Source organism: Salmo salar, chromosome ssa28 (genome assembly GCF_905237065.1).
Source record: "Salmo salar chromosome ssa28, Ssal_v3.1, whole genome shotgun sequence".
In the NCBI taxonomy this organism is placed as follows: Eukaryota; Metazoa; Chordata; class Actinopteri; order Salmoniformes; family Salmonidae; genus Salmo; species Salmo salar.
Window position 1 is genome coordinate 25,360,219 of NC_059469.1, and position 25,365 is coordinate 25,385,583.

The 25,365-nt window shown below is 42.5% G+C and overlaps 1 protein-coding gene across 4 annotated transcripts in view; it reads right to left on the reverse strand.

Annotated features, from left to right (window-relative positions):
• LOC106589750 (mitogen-activated protein kinase kinase kinase 4) overlaps nucleotides 1-25,365 on the reverse strand; it is a 101,825-nt gene that overhangs the window by 55,297 nt on the left and 21,163 nt on the right. For all 4 annotated transcript variants that reach the window (XM_014180062.2, XM_014180061.2, XM_014180063.2 and 1 more), the window contains exon 2: nucleotides 6,781-6,989. In XM_014180062.2, coding sequence (XP_014035537.1) covers nucleotides 6,781-6,989 — 209 coding nt within the window. The remainder of the gene's footprint in view (nucleotides 1-6,780; nucleotides 6,990-25,365) is intronic.

The following is a 25,365-nucleotide window of genomic DNA, read 5'->3' on the forward strand; positions in this document are numbered from 1 at the left end:
CCAAAACAACATTTCTTGTTGAAGTAGAAGTCCTGGGAGTGCATTCTGACGAAGAACAGCAAAGGTAATCCAATTTTTCTTATAGTAATTCTGAGTTTAGTGAGCCCCAAACTTGGTGGGTGTCAAATTAGCTAGCCTGTGATGGCCGAGCTATGTACTCAGAATATTGCAAAATGTGCTTTCGCCGAAAAGCTATTTTAAAATCGGACACCACGATTGCATAAAGGAGTTCTGTATCTATAATTCTTAAAATAATTGTTATGTATTTTGTGAACGTTTATCATGAGTAATTTAGTAAATTCACCGGAGGTTTTCGGTGGGTATGCTAGTTCTGAACATCACATTCTAATGTAAAAAGCTGGTTTTTGATATAAATATACTTGATTGAACAAAACATGCATGTATTGTATAACATAATGTCCTAGGAGTGTCATCTGATGAAGATCATCAAAGGTTAGTGCTGCATTTAGCTGTGGTTTGGGTTTATGTGACATATATGCTTGCTTGGAAAATGGCTGTGTGATTATTTGTGTCTATGTACTCTCCTAACAATCTAATGTTTTGCTTTCGCTGTAAAGCCTTTTTGAAATCGGACAATGTGGTTAGATTAATGAGTCTTATCTTTAAAATGGTGTAAAATACTTGATTGTTTGAGAAAATGTAATTGTGGTATTTTAGTTGGTTTTGTATTTTGCGCCGTGCGATGCCATTGGCTGTTGGCTAGGGATTCCGCAGGCGGAACGGGGTTCCGCTAGCGGAACGTCTCTCCTCAACAGGTTAACCCAACCCCTCTGAATCAGAGAGGTAAGGGGAGCTGCCATAATCGACATCCAAGGCACTCGGGGAACAGTGGGTTAACTGCCTTGCTGAGGGGCAGAACGACAGATTGTCAGCTCGGGGATTCAATCCAGCAACCTTCCGGTTACTGGCCCAACGCTCTAACAACTAAGCTACCTGCCATTGGCATGTCATTAGTTTAACCTGTTGGGGGTAGGGGGCAGTATTGACACGGCCGGATAAAAAACGTACCCGATTTAATCTGGTTACTACTCCTGCCCAGTAACTAGAATATGCATATAATTATTGGCTTTGGATAGAAAACACCCTAAAGTTTCTAAAACTGTTTGAATGGTGTCTGTGAGTATAACAGAACTCATGGCAGGCAAAAACCTGAGAAGATTCCTTACAGGAAGTGCCCTCTCTGACAAGATCTTGTTCTTCTTGTCTCTGTTTATTGAAGACTGCGGATCTTTGCTGTAACGTGACACTTCCTACGGCTCCCATAGGCTCTCAGAGCCCGGGAAAAAGCTGAATGATATCGAGGCAGCCCCAGGCTGAAACATATTTACGCTTTTGGCAAGTGGACGATCAGAGGACAATGGACTTAGGCGTGTGCACGAGTCGACCCCGTGCTTTATTTTCTTCTTTTTACCTAAACGCAGATTCCCGGTCGGAATATTATCGCTTTTTTACGAGAAAAATAGCATAAAAATTGATTTTAAACAGCGGTTGACATGCTTCGAAGTACGGTAATGGAATACTTAGACATTTTTTGTCACGAAATGCGCCGTGCTCGTCACCCTTCTTTACCCTTTCGGATAGTGTCTTGAACGCACGAACAAAACGCCGCTGTTTGGATATAACAATGGATTATTTGGGACCAAACCAACATTTGTTATTGAAGTAGAAGTCCTGGGAGTGCATTCTGACGAAGAACACCAAAGGTAATAACATTTTTCTTATAGTAAATCTGACTTTGGTGAGTGCTAAACTTGCTGGGTGTCTAAATAGCTAGCCCTGTGATGCCGGGCTATCTACTGAGAATATTGCAAAAAGTGCTTTCACCGAAAAGCTATTTTAAAATCGGACATATCGAGTGCATAGAGGAGTTCTGCATCTATAATTCTTAAAATAATTATGCTTTTTGTGAACGTTTATCGTAATTTAGTAAATTTTTTGTAAATTCACCGGAAGTTTGCGGGGGGGTATGCTAGTTCTGAACGTCACATGCTAATGTAAAAAGCTGGTTTTTGATATAAATATGAACTTGATTGAACAAAACATGCATGTATTGTATAACATAATGTCCTAGGTGTGTCATCTGATGAAGATCAAAGGTTAGTGCTGCATTCAGCTGTCTTCTGGGTTTTTGTGACATTATATGCTAGCTTGAAAAATGGGTGTCTGATTATTTCTGGCTGGGTACTCTGCTGACAATCTAATGTTTTTCTTTCGTTGTAAAGCCTTTTTGAAATCGGACAGTGTGGTTAGATTAACGAGAGTCTTGTCTTTAAAATGGTGTAAAATAGTCATATGTTTGAGAAATTGAAGTAATAGCATTTCTAAGGAATTTGAATAACGCGCCACGGGATTCCACTGGCTGTTACGTAGGTGGGACGAAATCGTCCCACTGGCCCTAGAGAAGTTAAAACAATTTTTTTAAAGGGCCTAGACAGCTGCCCTGGGGAATTCCTGATTCTACCTGGATTATGTTTGAGGCTTCCATTATTTATTTGTCCACGTTTATTTTTCCAGCAGCAGACTATGATCAATGTCAAAAGCGACACTGAAGTCTAACAAAACAGCTCCCACAATCTTTTTATCATCAATTTCTCACAGCCAATCAGTCATTTGTGTAAGTGCTGTGCTTGTTGAATGTCCTTCCCTAGAAGCATGCTGAAAGTCTTGTCAATTTGTATACAGTAAAATAGCAAATGTATCTGGTCAACCCACACATTTCTCCCAAAAGTTTACTAAAAGGGTTGGCAACAGGCTGATTGGTTGGCTATTTGAGCCAGTAAAGGGGGCTTTACTATTCTTAGGTAGGGGAATTACTTATGCTTCCCTCCAGGGCTGAGGGCACACAGTTTCTAGTAGGCTTAGACTGAAGGCAAATAGGAGTGGCAAAATTGTCCGCTATTATCCTCTGTAATTTTCCATCCAAGTTGTCAGACCCCGGTGACTTTTGCTGGCATGTCATGCCTGTTACCTAATCTTGACAATAAAAAAAAAAACATTCAAGTAGTTGGCAATATCAGTGGGTTTTGTGATGAATGAGCCATCTGATTCAATGAATGATGGAACTGAGTTTGCTTTTTTGCCCAAACTTTCATTTAAGGTGCTCCAAAGCTTTTTACTAGCATGCTTCATATAATGTTTATATAACAGTTTTTACGGTAATTTTCTTATTAGTAAGTGGAATAAGAAATGTAATAAATGTGTCAAGTGCAGCGTCTGGTTGCTCCTCATTACACACCACATACCAACAAATATTCTTTACAGTTACATTAACATATTTAGATCTATGTGCATGCTATTGGGTTGAGCGAGATTTTTTTGGAGCAACGTACACCTTTCGTAACATGATACCCTTGCCGGTCCATGTGTTCCTAGACCCAAAAATAGCAACATACACAAGGGGCCGATAGCAGTGATTTCCTTCTTGTCGTCTTCCATGTGGTAAAGCAAAGAAGAATCACGTTTAAAACGTCACCACTGTTAGCTAATTTCAAGGAAAACCAACTGCATATTTGAATAATAGCTACATGTAATGAAAGTTTAGGTTTGTTTTACATTACCTCGTTCTGTGCCTGCCAGTTGGCTGTAGGCTACCCCGCTAGCAGCTAGCTAGCGGACTAAAAACAGCAAGCAAGCTTGCCTTTTAGCTTCCCACATCTCCCCATGTGAAATAAGCAGATATATAATCACAGTTGAAGTCGGAAGTTCACATTAGAGGTCGACCGATTATGATTTTTCAACGCCGATACCGATTATTGGAGGACAAAAAAAAGCCGGTACTGATAAATTTTTTATTTATAAAAATGACAATTACAACAATACTGAATGAACACTTATTTTAACTTAATATAATACATCAATAAAATCAATTTAGCCTCAAATAAATAATGAAACATGTTCAATTTGGTTTAAAAAATGCAAAAACAAAGTGTTGGAGAAGAAAGTAAAAGTGCAATATGTGCCATGTAAAAAAGCTAACGTTTAAGTTCCTTGCTCAGAACATGAGAACATATGAAAGCTGGTGGTTCCTTTTAACATGAGTCTTCAATATTCCCAGGTAAGAAGTTTTAGGTTGTAGTTATTATGGAATCATAGGACTATTTCTCTCTATACCATTTGTATTTCATATACCTTTGGCTATTGGATGTTCTTATAGGTACTTTAGTATTGCCAGTGTAACAGTATAGCTTCCGTCCCTCTCCTCACTCCTACCTGGGCTCAAACCAGGAACACATCGACAACAGCCATCCTCGAAGCAGCGTTACCCATGCAGAGCAAGGGGAAAAACTACTCCAAGTCTCAGAGCGAGTGACGTCTGAAACGCTATTAGCGCGCACCCAGCTAACTAGCTAGCCATTTCACATCGGTTACACCAGCCTAATCTTGGGAGTTGACAGGCTTGAAGTCATAAACAGCGCAATGCATTGCGAAGGGCTGCTGGCAAACGCACAAAAGTGCTGTATGAATGAATGCTTACAAGCCAGCTGGTACCTACCACCGCTCAGTCAGACTGCTCTATCAAATCATAGACTTAATTATAACATAATAACACACAAATACGAGCCTTAGGTCATTAATATGGTCGAATCCAGAAACTATCATCTCGAAAACAAAAAGTTTTTACTGTCAGTGAAATACGGAACCGCTCTGTATTTTATCTAACGGGTGGCATCCCTTAGTCTAAATATTCCTGTTACATTGCACAACCTTCAATGTTATGTCATAATTACGTAAAATTCTGGCAAATTAGTTCGCAACGAGCCAGGCGGCCCAAACTGTTGCATATACCCTGACTCTGCAGGCAATGAACGCAAAATGACACAATTTCACCTGGTTAATATTGCCTGCTAACCTGGATTTCTTTTAGCTAAATATGCAGGTTTAAAAAATATATACTTCTGTATATTGATTTTAAAAAAGGCATTGATGTTTATGGTTAGGTACAGTCGTGCAACGATTGTGCTTTTTTCACAAATGCGCTTTTGTCAAATCATCCCCCGTTTGGCAAAGTCGGCTGTCTTTGTTAGGAAGAAATGGTTTTCACAGTTCGCAACGAGCCAGGCGGCCCAAACTGCTGCATATACCCTGACTCTGTTTGCAAGAGAAGCGACACATTTTCCCTAGTTAAAAGAAATTCATGTTAGCAGGAAATATTAACTAAATATGCAGGTTTAAAAATATATACACTTGTGTATTGATTTTAAGAAAGGCATTGATGTTTATGGTTGGAGCAACGTGTACCTAAGCGATTATATGCAACGCAGGACAGGCTAGATAAACTAGTAATATCATCAACCATGTGTAGTTAACTAGTGATTATGTGAAGATTGTTATAAGATAAGTTTAATGGTAGCTAGCAACTTACCATGGCTTCTTACTGCATTTGCGTAACAGGCAGGCTCCTCGTGGAGTGTAATGTAAAGCAGGTGGTTAGAGCTTTGGACTAGTTAACCGTAAGGTTGCATGATTGAATCCCCAAGCTGACAAGGTAAAAAAATCTGTCGTTCTGCCCCTGAACAAGGCAGTTAACCCACCGTTCCTAGGCCGTCATTGAAAATAAGAATGTGTTCTTAACTGACTTGCCTTGTTAAATAAAGGTGTAAAAAATTAAAATAATAATAATAATAATACATAAAAAAAGACAAATAAAAAATTACTAAGGTTGGAGTCATTAAAACTCGTTTTTCAACCACTCCACAAATTTCTTGTTAACAAACTTTAGTTTTGGCAAGTCGGTTAGCATAGGAACTGAGAAGTGGTCTGTGGTCACCACCTGCAGAACCACTCCTTTATTTGGGGTGTATTGCTAATTGCCTATAATTTCCAACTGTTGTCTATTCCATTTGCACAACAGCATGTGAAATTTATTGTCAGTGTTTCTTCCTAAGTGGACAGTTTGATTTCACAGAAGTGTGATTGACTTGGAGTTACATTGTGTTGTTTAAGTGTTCCCTTTATTTTTTTGAGCAGTATCAGTCAGGAAGTTAAAGCTTGGTTGCAAATGGGTCTTCCAAATGGACATTGACCCCAAGCATACTTCCAAAATTGTGAAAAACTGAGTTTAAATGTATTTGGCTAAGGTGCATGTAAACTTCCGACTTTAACTGTAAATAAAATGGCTTGGCAAATAGTCTTTATTTGCCAGTGTTACCTACAACATTATCCCAGTTTAATATGCTGCTTGAACGTATTAGTTACCATATCAGCTAAAAGTAGAATGCAATGTTTTGGTCGCAGAGAAGAAGCACATCTCGCAGCGGTTTTTACAAATAGCCTGGAATCACTATTTATTCTAATGAAGTTGCATTGTTATTTGAATAGTAGCTGAGATTTCATTTGCTTATCAATGTAAGAGACTACTTTGATGCATAGCCTATAGATCAAGGAACCAAGCAAGCTTCATTGCCTACACAACCATGTCCCCACAGCTACTCAATGAATAATACAGCTCGTTACAATGTTCATGTGGCACAGGAGTATGTCGAATGTCGGAGCGCACTACAAGGACCCGCTTCTTTTGTGACAAAACACAACACTGCACTCTGCAGGGTCCATCTACGTAGGGTATAAATTGTCTTTAACAGGTAGATTGGGTTAATGTTTATCTGTCACCCTTGTTAGGAGACCTTCCAGTAGGGGAGCGTCAGACGACCTGCCCTGACTGTTTCTATGGTGTTTGCCTAACATGTTTATCACACGATACCCCTGTCCCCTCTACCTCGTACTCTGTGACCACTGCCTCCATCTTATCCCCCAACTTACTCTTGTTAGGAGAGTGTTCGACGGGGGAGCGTCCAGCCGACCTGGCCTGGCTGTTCTTCTGGTGTTTTCCCGACATGCGTTTCATCTGCCGGGGGGTGTAGGGGGGTGATGTGCCGTACAGAGCTTCCTCTTCCTCGCTTGGCTCGTACCAAAAGTCTTCCACCTCGCAGCTCTGATGCCCCGAACCATCTTTTGAGGAATTGACCTGCCTGTGGGAAAAGAGTAGTGTTATGTTTAGTGTGGATTCTATGGAAACGAATCTAGTATCTGCAATGAAAAATGTCCTGTGGAGGAGATGAGGGGTGTGGTGAGTGAAAAGAAAATCTGAAAAACAGTGCGGGAGAAAAAGGTGTTCACGCCAACGAGCGGTAGGCCTGTCCCTGTTCTTCTAATTGGCTATTCGTACATCAGGCACCGTCAGCATTCAGATGCTTGTAAAATGGCTTTTGCAATGTCAAATCATTGGTTTTCCCAGAGTTGTGTAGTCTACCGGAGTGGACACAACTCAGATACAACTACTGATTAGGGTTCAGGGTCACCGTAAGAAATAGTTTTGGTAGTTCTGCTTTAACTTCTTTGGGATAGGGGGCGGTATTTTGACGTCCGGATGAAAAGCATGCCTAAAGTAAACTGCCTGCTACTCAGGCCCAGAAGCTAGGATATGCATAGATTTGGATAGAAAACACTCTAAAGTGTCTAAAACTGTTAAAATAATGCCTGTGATTATAACAGACCCGAAACCCCAAGGACAAACCATCCCCCCCCACAAAAAAATCCTACCACTGATTTCAATGGCTTTTATAATAGGGCAAAAACGTGCCCGATTGCAGTTCCTAGTGCTTCCACTAGATGTCAGTCTTTAGAAAGAGTTTCAGGCTGGTTTTTGGAAAAATGAGCCAGAAATTGTAGTTTTTCTAGGTGGCTCCCATTTTGGCTGTAGTGTTTCCAAGTGCGTGAATGAGAGCACGTTCTTTGGTATTTTTCTCCGGTAAAGACAATAACGATTCTCCGCCTTAAATTTTATTGTTTATTTGCGTATTAGGGTACCTATTGTTTGATTATAAACGTTGATTGACTTGTTTGGATAAGTTTATTGGTAACGTTAGGGATACCGATATCAGCCAAAAATGTCATTTCGGTGAATCCCTAATGTAGATGTATTGAATCGTTCATGAAAGGTGAGAAACACATCCCTAAAGGCATCCGCATGCTTCCATGCCAAAACAGTTGGGTAACAGTTGGGTAGAGTGTGTGCACATACTGTGACAACTCAAGAAATCTGTTATCTTGGATAAATCCTGACTATTTTGAGGACGTGTATTCTGGCTACAGCATCTCAAAAATGGACAAACAGTGCAGTTGCAGCATATTTTTTTTCATTTGTCAAGCAAACGTCATTCAAGGGAATATGCGAGCACAATCGTTTGGTTCGGCTAGCCAAATTCGGCTAGGCGCCAGCCGAACTGAAACTTGGCGACACTAAGAGTTAGCAATGGTTCACTTTACTACCATCATCTTCATTCCAACTGCACACATAGACATACATATGGTATCCATGAGTTCATCTTACTCAGGGTAAGTAGATTTTTTTATTGCCATAATGTCTAACTATTCCTTTAACTGCAGAGGCGACTGACTGTCTGCTCAAGGCACATCTGACTGATGAGTGGTTTGACTAGGACGCCCATCTGGTCTGGAGCCTTCCGGGTGGCAGCCGCCACTGGCTCCAACAGTAGAAGTTCTGCTGTATCAATAGCAGTGCTGTGTATGACCAGAGGGCCAGACAGACAGGATAATGGGTTGTGGTGGGCTTTCAGTGTTCACATCCCCACTCCCCAGCCAGTCTTTCACTAATATAAGGTAAACATGATTATTGCACTACATAGGTAATGGAATGGGACCATATTTGCTACATTAGGTAATAGGGCACAATACCAGATGTCTGGGGGCTTCCTTCAGCTCCCCCAACAGTAGCAGTGCTGTGTAGGCTTTGAGGCTATAAAGTGTTTGTTTACATTTACTGTAGGGCATTCCCCCAGAAAGGTATTACGCTGAGAATCCGATTTTTCACTAACACTAGCACTGCTGAACCTCGAGGGACCCCCTTCAAGCTAATGAGCAGTCATTCTGACAGTGCAATTAATACATTTCATTTACAGTGGATTCGGAAATTATTCAGACCCTTCACTTTTTCCACATTGCTACATTAGAGCTAAAATGTATTAAATTGCTTTTTCCCCCCTCATCAATTTACACACCATACCCCATAATGATAAAGCAAAAACAGGTTTAGAAATGTTTGCAAATGTATTTAAAAAAACTAAAAAAATCAAATATTACATTTACATAAGTATTCAGACCCTTTACACAGTACTGTTGTAGTATCACATTTGGCAGCAATTATAGCCTCAAGTCTTCTTGGGTATAACACTACAAGCTTAGCACATGTATTTGGGGAGTTTGGCCCATTCTTCTCTGCAGATCCTCTCAAGCTCTGTCAGAGTGACCATCGGGTTCTTGGTCACCTCACTGACCAAGGACCTTCTCCCCAATCGTTCAGTTTGGCCAGGTGGCCAGCTCTAGGAAGAGTCATGGTGGTTATAAACATCCAAATATTGTATCCATTGTAGAATAAGGCAGTAACGTAACAACATTTGGAAAAAGGGGGTTGTTTCCAAAAACACTGTATGCTATTGCAAAAATTATAATTTGGTTGTGTTTATGAAGGTCTTAAGTAACAGTAGAACACAAAACATTTTTTTTTATAACACAATAGCATTTATTAATTTATGTTATTATAGGTGTTAAAATGGACAGCTTCAGTCAGCTGTTCTAGCACGCTCTACTGGTGTTTTTTGCCAGGCAGTTCTGCCCCCATTCAGAAGGTCCTAACTAATTTTGTTTCTTATTGGTAAAGGTCACACAGTCAATATATGTTTGGCAATGAGCAGCCTTCATTACAGGACGTTCAGAAGGACCCCTAGCATGGCAGGGCAGAAGTCAGATAAACCCCCTTTTCCCTCCTGCTACCTTTTATCTCATGGACATTTCCTTTGCCGTCAATTTTATTGTGCGTGCATCTACAAGTAAGTGCCTGAGCTCTGTAAACAAGGCAGAAAGAGCTAAATATTGCCCATTGCTGTTTATAATGACCATTTATGTTGAGCTTGTTAGCTAGCTCGGACTCCCGCTAGCGTTAGCGGTTCTCATTCAGAATGCATTGGTATTTAGCATGCCTATTAGCGATGTTAGCGGTTTTAGCATTAGTCATTTGTGTAAATTGCTCATGCCATTTGTTATGTAGATGTACCTACACTCTTGTACTGTTCATTTACCTACGTTTAGCATGTTTACAAGTTCCCTAGCCTGTGTAGGTTATTGCCATGTGACTAGGCCTTATGCCTGCTGTAGTGTATAGCATGCGCTGTTGTACTTTACCTGTGCTAGCTTGTACAGAATTTTTATTCCTATTATAGCAGTGCTCTTGCCTAAGTTCTTTCTCCTCTTTCCTTTTAGACCCATAATTAACGTCAGTTCTCAGTGGATAGGATTCTCAGTTATCTGAACCATGAGTGGTCAGATGTGTGTGAATGTGGATATCTTCCATTAAACCCACCTCAAGCTGGACATCCGCCTCATCCTTGATCTGACCAGACATTCTGTAGTGGTTGCTACCAGTATTAAGCCAACACCTAAGGTTTCTTATTACATTAATGGTCCTTCGATTCTCTACAACCCTACCCTTATTGTTCATGGTCCTTAGAGCTGGACAACAGTGAGTACTAGAGCCCAAGGATGCCAGTTAACAGAGAAGAGCCTCCACAAGATGTGGTACGTCTGCACCGATTGGATCACCCGCCACAATATCTCAACGATTACAACTACTACGGCGAAGAGTCGAGGCACAGACTACCACACACATCCACTCCTACGAGGGAGAGCTGCTAGAGGGTTATATTGAGAACTCGAGATGTGACATACTGCAGTCAAAGTGGCCGCCTACCCCTTCAATGACTCATCACCGGTACAACTCACCACCAGGCTGACCAGCAGAATAGAGGACATAGCCTCAGCCTTTTCATTGGTTGCTAATTCAGAGTTCCCACCACAGGCTAACCTCAACCAGAGATCGCCAAGATCAGCATCAAACTTAGATCGGATATCATCAGGATCAGCGGCAAACCTTCCCCAGAGATCACCGGGAGCGTGGAACATCGGTGACAACCAGAGGGGGGACACTGCGTCTACACAGCCAGTGTGACGAGATTGATGAGCTAATTGAAGTAGTCAGAAAGATTGAAGGCTCCAACAGTCCACTTTAGCTAGTACTTACCTGATGGACACTGACAGTTAGCGCCTGACCATCTCCATCAGTCCTTCTACAGTTTTTTCTTCTTACAACTGCAAGCGGTATTAGAGGGGGAGAACGGAGGTTCCGCAGCGCCAGCGCGACCAGCTCAGCAATGCCAGATATCAGAAGATGCTCGAGACATTTTGCCCTTCCACCTTAGCACCGATCTTGGATCTGACCCCTGCTGTGGAGTCCCTCACAGCGGTGCTACAGCTTTCTCCAGGGCCAGAGGAGCTACCAGAGCTCACCCTGAGGGAGCACCCCATCGTCTTCCAGCTGAGTTAGTAGTGGGGCCTAATACCATGGAGCCTCAGCTATACACTCCCACCACTGTGCTTAAACCAGCTCCTGCTGCAGAGTCTTAACTGGTCTCCACAGCAGTCCTATGGTCTACTCTAGATACAGAGGAGCTACTTGAGCTCACCCTGGGGGAGCACCCCACTGTGTTCCAACCAGCTCCTGCCTCACAGTCTCAACTGGTTCCCATAGTGATGCCATCACTATCTCCAATTACAGAGGTTCTGCTGGACCCATTCTGGACCCAAGACCAATACTCACCTCCCTGCCTGGTTGCGATCAGTAAGACCTACAGCCTTCCCCAGGGACAAAGGAGCTCCCTGAGCTCACCCTGGATGAGCACCATACCACTGTGCTCCCGCTGAGCCTTCTCCAGGGACGGCGGAGCTGCCACCGAGAGAGCACCCTACTCCTACTCCAGCCGACACCTCCGAATGTCAGTTGGTCCATAATGTGGGAGCCCTGCCTGCAGCTGTGTACGCCAAGTCCACTCAGACCTCTTCGGTCCTGGTCTGGTGGGACCTGCCTAGCCCTACCTTCGACATCCAGCCTGCTGCTGTCCAAAGACATCTCCAAGCTCCTCCCTGGGAGCCACCGCCCTGGGAGCCCCCTTTGCTGCAGTAGCTTGGTCCCTGTCCGCTGTCCAGGCCCCATCAAGCCTCCTGCTTGGTGGGACCTACCCGTCACAGGGTTTATGCTTGCCTCTCTGAATGGTGTCCCGCTAGCTCCAGCCTGGGAAGACCCTCCTGACGTCCCCATGGGGGATCCTCCTGACATCCCAGTGGGGGACACGCCTGTCCAAGGTGTTCAGTGTACTGTCGTAGGAGACGATAAAGCCTCTGCTCTACTAGCCCCAGTAAGTCCAGATCATATTTGCCTTCAGTTCCCTGATCACCTAGTGGTTTCACAGTTTCCTGCTATGCTAGGCCCACCGTTTCCTGTATGAGGACCAGAGATCTCTTTCCAGATAGGTCTAACTTCACCTAGCTCACAGTCTACAGCCCAGTAAGGCCCCAAGTCACTGGCTCTGTCTTTTTCTACCTCTCATGTGTGCATTTATCTCCTGTCCTGAGATCTCTGTCCGTCGCTGCTGTGGAGATATAGCCAACCTCAACTCATGTTGCTGATGGGGCGGCCTCGCCATCTGCAGTGCGGAGGCCCTCGTCGAGCTCTGGGGACCTGCAGTCACTAGCCCCAAGACCTTCGTCGAGACCTGCAGTCAAACTTCTACCGTCTGTCGTGCTGAGACCTTTGTCGAGCTCTGCTGCCCCACCTCCTGATCCCTTTGCCTGGGTCCATCCCTTCCAGTGGCCACCGCCCATTGCTGCTCAGTGGGTCCAGCCACCTAAGTATCCAGTCCCAGGGTCCTTGTTGAGCTCTGCCGCGTCGGCCCTGATGTCTCCAGTCCTGGTGTCCTCAGTTGACACCGTACCGGGGTCAAGAGGACTCCTCTAGGGAGCTTACAGGCCCTTATCACTGAGGTCCTCCTGTTGCCTGTTCCTGGGCAGGGGGAGCGCCACCACCGGAACCACCATCTTATCCTGTTGGCATCCCTCTTCCAGAACTGCCTCACAGCCTGCACTGGCCCCTCCGCGCACCTTTGTGACGGGATAGCCGGCTGCACCAAGAGACAGGATTTCTGTTGGACCAGTCGCTTGTCTGGCCTATGTCTCTGCTGGATGACCACGAAGCCTTCACATCATCCCTCTCAGATGACTGTCTGCCCTTTGTTGTTTCAAATCTGTACAAGGGTGGGTGCCATATTGCCAGAACAAAAAAGTTTACAAAATAATTTCCTCAAAAGTAAAAAAAATCGTCACAAACTACACCAAAAAAATAAACGCAACAAAAGATTTTACTGAGTTAGACAATTGAAATACATTCATTAGGCCATAAACTATGGATTTGGGAATACAGATATGCATCGGTAGGTCACATAACTTTTTATTTAAAGTAGGGGCATGGATCAGAAAACAGTCAGTATCTGGTGACCACCCTTAGCCTCACGCAGCATGACACATCTCCTTCGCATAGAGTTGATCAGGCTGTTAATTGTGGAGAATGGAAATTTGTCCCACTACTCTTCAATGGCTGTGCAAAGTTTCTGGATATTGGCAGAAGCTGGAATATGCTGTCGTGCACATCAATCCAGAGCATCCCAAACTTGCTCAATGGGTGGCATGTCTGGTGAGTATGCAGGCCATGAAAAAACTGGGACATTTTCAGCTTCCAGGAATTGTGTACAGATCCTTGCGTCATGGTGCAGCGTATGCCGAAACATGAGGTGATGGCGGCAGATGAAAGGCACGACAATGGGCTACAGGATCGCATCACAGTATCTGTGCATTCAAATTGCCATCAATAAAATGCAACTGTGTTCGTTGTCCGTAGTTTATGCCTGACAATTCTATAACCCCATCGCCACCATGGGGCACTCTGTTCACAACACTGACATCAGCAAAGTGCTTGCCCACACAAAGCCATTCACGCGGTCTGCCATCTGCCCAGTACAGTTGGAAACAGGATACATCCGTGAAGAGCACACTTCTTCAGCATGCCAGTGGCCATCGAAGGTGACCATTTGCCCACTGAGGTTGGTTACGACGCATAACTGCAGTAAGGTCAAGACCCTTGTGAAAACAACGAGTACGCAGATGAGCTTCCCTGAGAGGGTTTCTGATAGTTGGTGCAGAAATTCTTCGGTTGTGCAAACCCACAGTTTCATCAGCTGTCTGGGTGGCTGGTTGCAGACAATCCCGCAGGTGAAGAAGCCCGGATATGGAGGTCCTGGGATGACGTGGCTACACGTGGTCTGCGGTTGTGAAGCCGGTTGGACGTCCTGCCAAATTCTCTAAAATGACGGAGGTGGCTTATGATAGAGAAATTAACATTAAATTCTCTGGCAACAGCTCTGGTGGACATTCCTGCAGTCAGCATGCCAATTGCACGCGCCTTCAAAACCTGAACCATTGTGTTGTGTGACCAAACTTCACATTTTAGAGTTGCCTTTTTATGGCCCCAGCACAAGGTGCCCCTGTGTAATGATCATGCTGTTTAACCTGTTGGGGCTAGGGGGCAGTATTTGCACGGCCGGATAAAAAAACGTACCCGATTTAATCTGGTTACTACTCCTGCCCAGTAACTAGAATATGCATATAATTTGTAGATTTGGATAGGAAACACCCTAAAGTTTCTAAAACTGTTTGAATGGTGTCTGGGAGTATAACAGAACTCATATGGCAGGCAAAAACCTGAGAAGATTCCATGCAGGAAGTGGAAATCTGATTTGTGGAATCACCTTCAACACTTTGCCTATGAAACACACCGTGAGTTAGGAGTCATTTAGCACTTCATAAGGCTTCCACTAGATGACAACAGTCTTTACGAAGTGGTTTGAGTCTTCTCCGGTAAAAACTGACCGAAAGAGAGGCTTGGAAAGTTGGTCATAGGGAGGGCTATTACTACTATGACGCGGGCGCCCATGGGTACCCTTTCATTCCGAAACGTTTAGTAAGACAATGCAATCGTCCGCCTTGAATATTATAGAAGCTCTGATTGAAAAAGGCCCTAAAGATTTGTTATACAACGTTTGACATGTTTGAACATACGTAAAAAAAATGTTTTTGCACATTCGTGACGACAAGTCCCGTGCGCCTCGTACATTATGAGTAGCCTTCGGAACGCGCTAACAAGAAGGAGCTATTGGGACATAAATTATTAACTTTTTCGAACAAAACTACATTTGTTATGCACCTGGGATACCTGGAAGTGCCTTCTGATGAAGATAATCAAAGTTAAGGGAAAATTTACAATAGTATATTTGATTTTAGATGGTTCCAAGATGGCGCTAACCTGTATCGCCTAGCCTATTTTTCTGAGCATAGGACCTCGTTTATTGCAAAGTGTGATTTTCCAGTAAAGTTATTTTTAAATCTGGCAATGCGGTTGCATTCACGAGATGTTAATCTATAATTCTTTGAATGACAATATTACATTTTAACAATGTTTTCGAATAGTAATTTTGTAAATTGTAGCGCTAATTCACCGGAAGCATTTCAGGGAAAATATTTTTTGAACGTCACGTGCCGATGTAAAATGCTGTTTTTATATATAAATATGAACTTTATCGAACAAAAAATGCATGTATTGTGGAACATGATGTCCTAGGAGTGTCATCTGATGAAGATTGTCAAAGGTTAGTGCTGCATTTAGCTGTGTTTTGGGTATTTGTGATGCATGCTAGTTTCTTTGAAAATGGCAGTGTGATTATTTTTGGCTGGGTACTCTCCTAACATAATCTAATGTTTGATTTTGCTGTAAAGCCTTTTTGAAATCGGACAACGTGGTTCGATTCAGGAGAGGTATCTATAAAATGGTGTAAAATAGTCATATGTTTGAGAAATTGAAGTTATAGCATTTATGAGGTATTTGTATTTCGTGCGACGCGATTCCACTGGCTGTTGACTAGGGTGGGACGCAACAGACAGGTTAACCTCTATGGGCTAGGTGGGACGCTTTTACAATATTATAGCTTTTGATTTTAAACAGCGGTTGACATGCTTCGAAGTACGGTAATGGAATATTTCGATTTTTTTTGTCACGAAACGCGTCGGGCGCGTAACCCTTCTTTACCCTTTCGGATAGTGTCTTGAACGCACAAACAAAACGCCGCTATTTGGATATAACTATGGATTATTTTGAACCAAACCAACATTTGTTATTGAAGTAGAAGTCCTGGGAGTGCATTCTGACGAAGAACAGCAAAGGTAATAACATTTTTCTTATAGTAAATCTGACTTTGGTGAGGGCTAAACTTGGTGGGTGTCTAAATAGCTAGCCCTGTGATTCCGGGCTATCTACTCAGAATATTGCAAAATGTGCTTTCACCGAAAAGCTATTTTAACCTGTTAGGGCTAGGGGGCAGTATTGACACGGCTAGATAAAAAAACGTACCCGATTTAATCTGGTTACTACTCCTGCCCAGTAACTAGAATATGCATATAATTATTGGCTTTGGATAGAAAACACCCTAAAGTTTCTAAAACTGTTTGAATGGTGTCTGTGAGTATAACAGAACTCAAATGGCAGGTCAAAACCTGAGAAGAATATGTACAGGAAGTACCCTGTCTGACCATTTCTTGGAATTCTTTGTCATCTCTATCCAAAACAAAGGATCTCTGCTGTTACGTGACACTTCCTACGGCTCCAATGGGCTCTCAGAAGGCGGCAAAAAGCTGAATCGTGGCTTTGCAGGCTCTGGCTGAAAAAAAGTAGCGCGTTTGGGTAGTGGCTGGTTACAGTACTGTGAGACTCAGGCGCGTGCCCGCGTCGACCGAATGCTTTGTTTTCTTTCCTCTGTTTACCTAAACGCAGATTCCCGGACGGAATATTATCGCTTTTTTTACGAGAAAAATGGCATAAAAATTGATTTTAAACAGCGGTTGACATGCTTCGAAGTACGGTAATGGAAAATTTAGATATTTTTTTGTCACGAATTGCGCCATGCTCGTGACCCTTATTTACACTTCGGATAGTGTCTTGGAACGCACGAACAAAACGCGCTATTTGGATATAACGATGGATTATTTTGGACCAAACCAACATTTGTTATTGAAGTAGCAGTCCTGGGAGTGCATTCTGACGAAGACAACAAAGGTAAATCAAACTTTTGTAATAGTAAATCGGAGTTTGGTCAGGGCTAAACTTGATCGGTGTCTAAATGGCTAGCCGATCTACTGAGAATATTGCAAAATGTGCTTTCACCGAAAAGCTATTTTAAAATCGGACACCTCGATTACACAAAGGAGTGCTGTATCTATAATTCTTAAAATAATTATGTTTTTTGTGAACGTTTATCGTGAGTAATTTAGTAAATTCACAGGAGGTTTGCGGGGGTATGCTAGTTCTGAACGTCACATGCTAATGTAAAAAGCTGGTTTTTGATATAAATATGACCTTGATTGAACAAAACATGCATGTATTGTATAACATAATGTCCTAGGTGTGTCATCTGATGAAGATCAAAGGTTAGTGCTGCATTTAGCTGTCTTCTGGGTTTTTGTGACATTATATGCTAGCTTGAAAAATGGGTGTCTGATTATTTCTGGCTTGGTACTCTGCTGACAATCTAATGTTTTGCTTTCGCTGTAAAGCCTTTTTGAAATCGGACAGTGTGGTTAGATAAAGGAGAGTCTTGTCTTTAAAATGCTGTGAAATAGTCATATGTTTGAAAAATTGAAGTTTTTGTATTTTTGAGAAATTTGTAATTCGCGCCACGCCTATCATTGGATATTGGAGCAGGTGTTCCGCTAGCGGAACGTCTAGATGTAAGAGGTTAACGAGAGTCTTGTCTTTAAAATGCTGTAAAATAGTCATATGTTTGAGAAATTGAAGTAAAAGCATTTCTAAGGTATTTGAAAATCGCGCCACTGGATTACACTGGCTGTTGCGTAGGTGGGACGAATTCATCCCGCCTAGCCCAGAGAGGGTAAAATCAGACATAGCGAGTGCATAAAGGAGCTCTGTATCTATAATTCTTAAAATAATTATGTTTTTTGTGAACGTTTATCGTGAGTAATTTAGTAAATTGTTAGCAAATTCCCCGGAAGTTTGCGGGGGGTATGCTAGTTCTGAACGTCACATGCTAATATAAAAAGCTGTTTTTTGATATAAATATGAACTTGATTTAACAAATCATGCATGTATTGTATAACATAATGTCCTAGGATTGTCATCTGATGAAGATCATCAAAGGTTAGTGCTGCATTTAGCTGTGGTTTGGGTTTATGTGACATATGCTAGCTTGAAAAATGGGTGTCTGATTATTTCTGGCTGGGTACTCTGCTGACATAATCTAATCTTTTGCTTTCGTTGTAAAGCCTTTTTGAAATCGGACAGTGTGGTTAGATTAACGAGAGTCTTGTCTTTAAAATGGTGTAAAATAGTCATATTTTTGAAAAATTGAAGTAATAGCATTTCTAAGGTATTTGAATATCGCGCCACGGGATTACACTGGCTGTTGCGTAGGTGGGACGATTTCGTCCCACCTAGCCCAGAGAGGTTAAGCTGGGCTTAAACATTTACTGAAAAAGTTTGGTAACAGAATTAACGTAAAACTTTTTACTCTGTTACCAAACTATGTATCTGCACAGTACTTCCTGTGAATGTGTTTTTGTAACATTTTCTGTGAAAATTAAAAGTAGTCCTTGTGCATAGAGTTCTATGGTTTGTTAAACTTTGAAATCAATGTTGTTTGATATACATGTTAAAGTGAAAGCGTCTCAGCGGAATTCCGTTACCGTGAAATTGTCCTCTACTAACTGCAGATTGCTTTTTAAAATCCATGACGAGGCGTGAACAAATGCACATTTCAGAAGAAAGGCTAGTAAAGTCCATCTGCTGGGTGGGGGGTGGGGGGGGTGGGGGTCAGCCATACGGCACCAGGTCAAAGTTAAAAAAGGTTCACCTCAAGGTCACGTAAAGCCACCGGCTGGCTCACTTGCCCTCTGGTGTGTAAAAAGCAATGATGCTGAAAATGGAAACGGTCTCCCAACTAAAATTCTGCACCTCAAAAACATCACCAAATTCTGCCATTAGGTAAACTCAAAAATGTATTCAAATTCATTCAATGTAGCGATGTCAAAAGGTTGAAACGCTGAACACATGAAGCAACTGAACATTAGACTACTAGGCGATGTATAATCTAACACTCAGGAGCCTGTTTTGTCTGTGCCAGAGATGATTGAGTGCCAGAGGCTGATTGAGGTCATACTGACTGACTGCAGTAGGTGTGTGTGTGCGTAACCAACCAAGCTCTCTAAACACTTCCACACTTTTTTGGTTAAAGAAACAAAAAGACAAAAACCAAAAGGAAGAACACAGGAGGGTGCACGTCTTCAAAGATGACTCTGCCAGCACAGCTTTGCCCCTCTAAACCTTTTTGGAGGGGATTTTAATAGGACGAGAGAGAGGAGGTAAAAACAATAGAGGGGAAATGGGTCCTAAACATCCGCACTGCAGTCCATCTGTCTGGTCGACCGCAACGCCATGTGTCCCTTCATCGATCAACTGATTCAAAGACATTCCCCCACACGTGTGTGTGTGTGTGTGTGTGTGTGTGTGTGTGTGTGTGTGTGTGTGTGTGTACGCCTGTTGATTGGGTGCAGTGGGGCATTGGTGGATCGCTTTCACTAATCCGACAATTAGTGGCCAAAGCCTTTCACTGCGAGATAAAGAGACGCATGGAGAGGGGGAGCGCGCGCACACACACAAAGAGCCACATGGAGAGCACAGGGCCCCACTGCCCATCTGCCTCTCTTGCGCCACCAAGAGACACCCCCTCCCCGACACCCCCACTGACCCTTCTCTACATCTACACACACACACACTTCGTTTTGTTCCCAGGGAGAAACCAAGGACTTCCAGACCGACACCTGCTGCAAGCCATTGGGCTTCCTACGTGCCAGAGCAGTGTGTGTGTGTGTGTGTGTGTGTGTGTGTGTCAGATGTGTCCAGATGAACCCACAGTGTATGCATGCTCTTAGCATATGGGTTTAATAATAGAAGTGGTGGGAGAGTAGATCAGTCTTAATCTAATTCCGATCAAAATTGTGATAATGATGTGCAATATGCATATCGCAAGAGACTGCCATTTACTTTTTTGACAACGTTAATACAACAAAAAAATAGAGCATGGTACCTACTCCAATGAGATGCACTAGACTCTGCTCGTTCACTCTCTAAATACACAAAGGACGCTGACAAATCACAAAGGATGCTGACAAATCACAAGCGGGCCCTCACTATCTGCATGGCATATACATGCTGGTCAATCACAAGCATCCCCACTTAGAGTGAGCTGTTAGATGCTGGTGAGGAGAGAAAGAGCTTCAGAGTGTCGGAAATAGGGTTGCAAAGGGTTGGAAACTTTCCGGGAAATTTTTCATGGGAAGTTAAGTCCGGGAATTTGGGGAACTTTGCCTAAATTCACCAAAAAAGTTGGCTTATAACAGTGAACCTTTGCGGGATACACAATTCTAGGTCTTGAGGCATATGTTTGGTTAAACTATATCCAATTCAATGGTATTGCAACCCTCTGCATGCACAGGGCATTCTTCCATCACATGTGTAGTGCACTCGTCCATCACATGTACAGCTGATTCTCAAGATCTTGCACACTAATGAGATGCTATTGAGCCCACACCACTACACTGTCTGAGCCAAGGACTACATGCTTTCTGCTAAATTCTGATTACAATACTGGGTGGGGTGAATATATTTTATATGATACACATTTTTTGTTAACTAGTAAATAGTAGCCTACAGCAAAGTGTTTAAATCATTTCTAACTTGTTAACAATTTCTGCTAGTTTTTGCTACCATGTGGGCTTTAGCTTGCTAACTGAGGAGTGTTAATTCACCTGTTTCCATACGTTTCATTTAAAAACATCTACAGTTGAAGTCGGAAGTTTACATACACTTATGTTGGAGTCATTAAAACTCATTTTTCAACCACTCCACAAATGTATTGTTAACAAACTATAGTTTTGGCAAGTCGGTTAGGACATCTACTTTGTAATTTTTCACAGGCAGATTATTTCACTTAATCACAATTCCTGTGGGTCAGAAGTTTACATACACTAAGTTGACTGTGCCTGTAAACAGCTTGGAAAATGCAGAAAATTATGTCATGGCTTTAGGAGCTTCTGATAGGCTAATTGACAAAAATTGAGTCAATTGGAGGTGTACCTGTAGATGTATTTCAAAACCTACCTTCAAACTCAGTGCCTCTTTGCTTGACATCATAGGAAAATCTAAAGAAATCAGCCAAGACCTCAGAAGAAAAAAAATCAAAATGCCTGAAGGTACCACGCTCATCTGTACAAACAATAGTACGCAAGTATAAACTCCATGGGACCACACAGCCATCATACCGCTCAGGAAGGAGATGTGTTCTGTCTCCAAGAAATGAACGTACTTTGGTGCGAAAAGTGCAAATCAATCCCAGAACAGCAGCAAAAGAGCTTGTGAAGATGCTGGAGGAAACAGGTACAAAAGTATCTATATCCACAGTAAACGAGTACTATATCGACATAACCTAAAAGGCTGCTCAGCAAGGAAGAAGCCATTGCTCCAAAACCGCAATAAAAAAGCCAGACTACGGTTTGCAACTGCACATGGGAAAAATATCTTACTCTTTGGAGAAATGTCCTCTGGGCTGATGAAACAAAAACAGAACTGTTTGGCCATTATTACCATCGTTATGTTTGGAGGAAAAAGGGGAGGCTTGCAAGCCGAAGAACACCATCTCAACTGTGAAGCACGGGGGTGGCAGCATCATGTTGTGGGGGTGCTTTGCTGCAGGAGGGACTGGTGCACTTCACAAAATAGATGGCATCATGAGAAGGAAAATTATGCAGATATATCGAAGCAACATCAAGACATCAGTCAGGAAGTTAAAGCTTGGTCGCAAATGGGTCTTCCAAATGGAAAATGCTTCGAAGATTTGTCAAAATGGCTTATGGACAACAAAGCCACGGTATTGGAATGGCCATCACAAAGCCCTGACCTCAATCCCATTGAAAATGTGTGGACAGAACTGAAAAAGCGTGTTCGAGCAAGGAGGCCTACAAACCTGACTCAGTTACACCAGCTCTGTCAGGAGGAATGGGCCAAAATTCACCCAACTTATTGTGGGAAGCTTGTAGAAGGCTACCGAAATGTTTGACCCAAGTTAAACAATTTAAAAGCAATGTTACCAAATACTAATTGAGTGTATGTAAACTTCTGACCCACTGGGAATGGGAAGAAAGAAATAAAAGCTGACATAAAATCATTCTCTACTATTATTCTGACATTTCACATTCTTAAAAAATAAAGTGGTGATCCTAACTGACCTAAGACAGGGCATTTTTACTATGATTAAATGTCAGGAATTGTGAAAAATTGAGTTTAACCTCTCTAGGCTAGGCGGGACGAATTCGTCCCACCTACGTAACAGCCACTGCTATCCTGTGGCGCGATTTTCAAAACCTTAAAAATCCTATTACTTCAATTTCTCAAACATATGACTATTTTACAGCTATTTAAAGACAAGACTCTCCTTAATCTAACCACACTGTCCGATTTCAAAAAGGCTTTACAACGAAAGCAAAACATTAGATTATGTCAGCAGAGTACCAAGCCAGAAATAATCAGACACCCATTTTTCAAGCCAGCATATAATGTCACCAAAACCCAGAAGACAGCTAAATGCAGCACTCACCTTTGATGATCTTCATCAGATGACAACCCTAGGACATTATGTTATACAATACATGCATGTTTTGTTCAATCAAGTTCATATTTATATCAAAAACCAGCTTTTTACATTAGCATGTGACGTTCAGAACTAGCATACTAGCAAACTTCCGGGGAATTCGCTAACATTTTACTAAATTACTCACGATAAACGTTCACAAAAAGCATAACAATTATTTTAAGAATTATAGATACAGACCTCCTCTATGCACTCGATATGTCCGATTTTAAAATAGCTTTTGGTGAAAGCACATTTTGCAATATTCTAAGTACATAGCCCAGGCATCACGGGCTCGCTATTTAGACACCCGGCAAGTTTAGCACTCACCATAATCATATTTACTATTATAAAAATGTCATTACCTTTTGTTGTCTTCGTCAGAATACACACCCAGGACTGCTACTTCAATAACAAATGTTGGTTTGGTCCAAAATAATCCATCGTTATATCCGAATAGCGGCGTTTTGTTCGATGCGTTCCAGACACTATCCGAAATAGTAAAGAAGTGTCACGCGCATGGCGCAATTCGTGACAATAAAATTCTAAGTATTCCATTACCGTACTTCGAAGCATGTCAACCGCTGTTTAAAATCAATTTTTACGACATTTTTCTCGTAGAAAAGCGATAATATTCCGACAGGGAATCTCCTTTTCGGCAAACAGAGGAAAAAAATCCCAAAGGCGGGGGCGGTCGGGGTCACGCGCATAAGCTAGTGTCTCTTGATCGGCCACTTGAGAAAGGCGATAATGTGTTTCAGCCTGGGGCTGGAATGACGACATTCTGTTTTTTCCCGGGCTCTGAGCGCCTATGGACGACGTGGGAAGTGTCACGTTAGAGCAGAGATCCTTAGTAAATGATAGAGATGGAAAAGAAGTTCAACAAATGGTCAGACAGGCCACTTCCTGTAAAGGAATCTCTCAGGTTTTGACCTGCCATTTGAGTTCTGTTATACTCACAGACACCATTCAAACAGTTTTAGAAAATTTAGGGTGTTTTCTATCCATATGTAATAAGTATATGCATATTCTAGTTACTGAGTAGGAGTGGTAACCAGATTAAATCGGGTATGTTTTTTATCCAGCCGTGTCAATGCTGCCCCCTAGCCCTAACAGGTTAAATGGATTTGGCTAAGGTGCATGTAAACTTCCAACTTCAACTGTATCTTACAAGGGAGTTGTTTAATCTAACGGCTTAACTATTTATCTGTACATGGAATTGTATTTGTTTTTCTTTTACTAATTTCTTTCTAGTCTTTACAGGAAAATGCCACGGGCACTATCTGATGTGTGGAGACATTTCACTGCAGCTAATGTAGAAGGAAAAGCTGTGTACATTTGCAAGTACTGTGCCAAATCATATGTGAAGAACGCAACAAAGATGCAGAATCATCTGGCCAAGTGCATAAAGTTCCCTCAGCGCTCACAACAAGCAACTGACAAAAGTCCCTCTACTTCTATTCGAGGTGAAAATGATGAATCAGACACCTTATCGATAGCAACAGCTCATGGTCCTCCTGGAATCAGACGTTTTTTGACTCAATGGAGGAACGTAGTCAGAGAAATGCCGATGAATGTCTTGCTCGAGCTGTGTATGCAACTGATTCGCCTCTGATCCTCACAGGCAATGAGTATTGGAAAAGATTTCTGAATGTTCTTCACCCAGCATACACCCCTCTAACCAGACATGATTTATCTACTCATTTGCTGGACGCAGAGTTCAAGTGAAGGTCAAGCAAATCATAGTCTGCTTTCTCTATCGCAATCATCTCTGATGGGTGGTTGAATGTTCCTGGGAAAGGAATAATTAACTACATCTCAACCAGTATTCTACAAGAGCACAGACACAAGGGACAACAGACACACCGGTCTCTACATTGCAGATGAGCTGAAGGCAGAAGACAGTCATCAATGACCTTGGACCACAGAAGGCATTTGCACTGGTGACAGAATGCTGCGAACATGAAGGCTGCTTGGTCTAAAGTGGAGGAGTCCTACCCTCACATCACACCCATTGGCTGTGCTGCTCATGCATTGAATCTGCTCCTCAAGGACATCATGGCAATGAAAACAATCGATACACTCTACAAGAGAGCCAAGGAAATGGTTCGGTATGTGAAAGGTCATCAAGTTATAGCAGCAATCTACCTCAATAAATAAAGTGAGAAGAATAAGAGCACCACATCGAAGCTGCCCAGCAACAACCCTTGGGGTGGTTTTGTCATCATCTTTGACAGTCTCCTGGAGGGGAAGGAGTCTCTCCAAGAAATGGCCATATCACAGTCTGCCGATGTGGACAGCCCCATCAAGAGGGTCCTCCTGGATGATGCATTTTGGGAGAGAGTGGTAAGCAGCCTGAAAACTATAGCAGTAGACATTGCACGGATTGAGGGAGACAATGCCATCCATGATGTCTGATGTTCTGACTCTGCTTGCAGATGTAAGAGAAGAAATCCATACTGCCCTGCCCACTTCACTGTTGCTCCAAGCAGAGGAAACTGCAGTTCTGAAATGCATCAAAAAGTGTAAATCCTTCTGCCTGAAGCCCATACACACCGCAGCGTACATGTTGGACACCAAGTATGCTGGCAAGAGCGTCCTGTCTGGTGCAGAGATCAACAAGGCCTATGGTGTCATCACT